Here is a 3,227-nt window from a genome sequence, read left to right on the forward strand (position 1 = left end):
AAGTAGCATCCATCAACCGCAGATTGTTTTTGAATGCAACTTTTAACATTCTTCGATGTTGTTTGGCACCAAGTTACCTGGAATCTAACGCCATGATCGTCCGTATTTAATGGAGAGGGCCGGTCCTAGGCGCGCTTTGGAGCAGGCCACCCATGTCCAGTTGGGGTCACTTGCCGTTAAGCTTCTCCCTTGCACTTCATTCTCATGATAGGGAAGGACTGAACGGTCGCGTATGGGCTGTTATCTCGAAAGTTTTAAGTGCTAGAAATATGCTCATTGGATAATAGTTTGCAGGGTGCTTTTAATTGCCTCCTTGATTTAATGCAATTTACGTATTTTTATTGTTTGCTCTCTCTCTTTAACGTGCATATACAACGTCATTATCGTGGTCTGCACAAACTTGTCATCATGCGTGTATTCTGCTAACTGCACTGTCCATAACTATTTGATAGGAATACATTTCTAGCCTAGGCTATTTCCTTGTTTTTCGGTGATTTAGTGGGCTCGTTTGTGGGATGTTGCGGATGAGTTTCAGCGAGACCGCCTGCTCTGAACAACCAATCACCGTACTGACCGCTTCTAAACTCATGCACGAGAATCGACGTCATCCATAGCAACGGCGCGTCACTCTTAGTTCACTCTTAGTGATTTATCCTTAGTATGAGTAGGTCTCAGCGGCTTGTGAATAACTTTTAAGAAAAACTCCTACGTAAATGTTTTAGCGAGAGTTAGGAGCACTCCTAGCGGTAAGATAAAATGCTTTGTGAATACGGCCCCTGATCTTTAAATGTGAGCCAGATAATATTGTCATCCCTTGGTGGTAGAATGAGTTACCAAACATCGCAAAATCCCTCCCTATCCGACCTCAACCTACCTCTTTCAAGAGTGCTTTAACACCTGATGACATCACTGACATTTTTTGATTAATCTGTCCTTTCCTCGCAGGTACGCTTCTAATGCCCACCCTCACCCTGCTGTCACCGCACACTGTGTTCTCTCCTGGCGAGGCTGTTCGCTTTGGCTGCAGTGTTCTGCTGGGTCACCACCTCAGTGACTTCCACCTGTACAAGCATGGAGTGTCCACACCGCTGGTCACTCAGAGGGCGGAGCAGGGCCCCACCCCGGTGGAGCTGACCCTGACCGACATAGAGACTTTCCACCAGGGCAGCTACAGTTGTCGGTACAGGATCAAGAGCGGCTTCCCCCCTCAGCTGCTCAGCTCTCCACCCAGCAACTCCATCAACATCACTGTGGGTGAGTCACGGCCGCATTGTCTCATCCATATTAACTCTGTTTCACCAGAGCTTATGCAGTGACAGCACTGGACACAGAAAGAAGATATTGCATCCACAGTATTTATTTACACATTTCTCTGCTCATCTGTGTTGTCATCATTTGTCATTTATTTGGTTCATTGTAGCTTTGTCGAATTAAATTATCATTCATTATACATTTTTTTTATTTATGCTGACAAAATCATAATCGGTATTGGCAGTTACATTCAGCATGTAATGGAAATGTCTAACCCAGATGTTCTCAATTTTGAGTTTGCTGTTAATATTGCTCTCACTGGTTACTTGTTAGAAAAATCTTGAGTATCTTGAGTATGACCCAACAAAAAAGGACATTTCATTTGAGAATATTTCGGGAAATGTTAAGGGTTGAAAAGAAAGTTGTAGTTTTATAGTTCAGTAGAGTTGGGACTTTTTTGTTAAGCATGATTAAACCTCTGTATCTTTCGAATAACCTTTTTAATTGTTCTTTTAATGGTTCACAGTGGAACTCCTGACTCCCCAACACTGGTTCAACACGTCTACTGAGGCCCCTGCTGGTTCAGTCATTAAAGGCCACAACTTCAACATCACCTGCTCCACCCACCAGCAGTACCCTGGAGGTTCCTTCCAGCTGCGTCTGATTCGCTCCAACGGCACCGTGCGCCAGACCCTCCCTGCCCTCAGCCCCTCCGTCACTTTCACCTTTCCTGACGCCCAGAGCTCCAACGAGGGCTACTACTACTGCCTGTATCGGGTCCAGATGGGTGGACGCACCTTCATCTCCAGAGAAAGCCAGCCCCTGCCTATAGCCATCAGAGGTGACACTGACATTTCATATAGAGACAGACCATAGATCAATAACATGTTAGAAGAATGACATATGTAAGTAAAGTAGTGTTGTGATTTGGATATACCTGCCTAAATATCTTGATACTGATGCTAAAAGCAAGCCACGTAAGAAACCTAAAACATCAGGAAAAGTAATAGAACATTACATAACAGGGCGTTAAAGTGGAAGAAGAGCCTTACAAAGCCAAACTGTCCCACACTGATTCAACTGATAAAAAAAGTTCTTATAAAAACACTGCCATTTTTAAAGTACAAATAGAACTAGGTATAATACCTTGTTTGATCGCATGGCATTGCGATACCATATGGAGTGGCGTTTTCTCCTGGAGGCCAAGGGAAGCCAGGCTTTCCCTGTTTTTTCGGATTGTAGTTATAATTTTAATAAATAAATAAAAACACTTCGTTCCGTTTAGTTTCGGAAATTCTTTGTTGTGTGTTGCTGCCGGCCCGGCCCGTCTCTCCCCCATTCTCATTGATTATTTTACAAAGAGTGAAGCAGCGCCCCTCTAGATGTTATGGTGAAACAGTAGATTGCACTGCAATCTACTGTTTCACCATAACATCTAGAGGGGCGCTGCTTCACTCTTTGTAAAATAATCAATGAGAATGGGGGAGAGACGGGCCGGGCCGGCAGCANCTCCTAACTCGCGCTAAACATTTACGTAGGAGTTTTTTCTTAAAAGTTATTCACAAAGCCGCTGAGACCTACTCATACTAAGGATAAATCCCTAAGAGTGAACTAAGAGTGACGCGCCGTTGCTATGGATTACGTCGATTCTCGTGCATGAGTTTAGAAGCGGCCCGTACGGTGATTGGTTGTTCAGAGCAGGCGGTCTCGGTGAAACTCATCCGCAACATCCCACAAACGAGCCCACTAAATCACCGAAAAACAAGGAAATAGCCTAGGCTAGAAATGTATTCCTATCAAATAGTTATGGGCAGTGCAGTTAGCAGAATACACGCATGATGACAAGTTTGTGCAGACCACGATAATGACGTTGTATATGCACGTTAAAGAGAGAGAGCAAACAATAAAAATACGTAAATTGCATTAAATCAAGGAGGCAATTAAAAGCACCCTGCAAACTATTATCCAATGAGCAT

General features: G+C 43.9%; 1 protein-coding gene across 3 annotated transcripts in view; it reads left to right on the forward strand.

Moving 5' to 3' along the window:
* Nucleotides 1–944: 944 nt before the first annotated feature.
* Nucleotides 945–3,227, forward strand: part of LOC104960006 (uncharacterized) — a 7,248-nt gene continuing 4,965 nt past the window's right edge. For 2 of the 3 annotated variants that reach the window (XM_010787939.1, XM_010787946.1), the window contains exons 1-2: nt 945–1,254; nt 1,778–2,092. In XM_010787939.1, coding sequence (XP_010786241.1) covers nt 957–1,254; nt 1,778–2,092 — 613 coding nt within the window. In that variant the 5' untranslated portion in view covers nt 945–956. Of the gene's footprint in view, nt 1,255–1,777; nt 2,128–3,227 lie in introns of all 3 variants that reach the window. The other variant, XM_010787954.1, reaches the window with a different exon arrangement.

The sequence above is a fragment of the Notothenia coriiceps genome, unplaced genomic scaffold (assembly GCF_000735185.1).
Source record: "Notothenia coriiceps isolate Sejong01 unplaced genomic scaffold, NC01 NC01_scaffold00001303, whole genome shotgun sequence".
Taxonomy (NCBI): domain Eukaryota; kingdom Metazoa; phylum Chordata; class Actinopteri; order Perciformes; family Nototheniidae; genus Notothenia; species Notothenia coriiceps.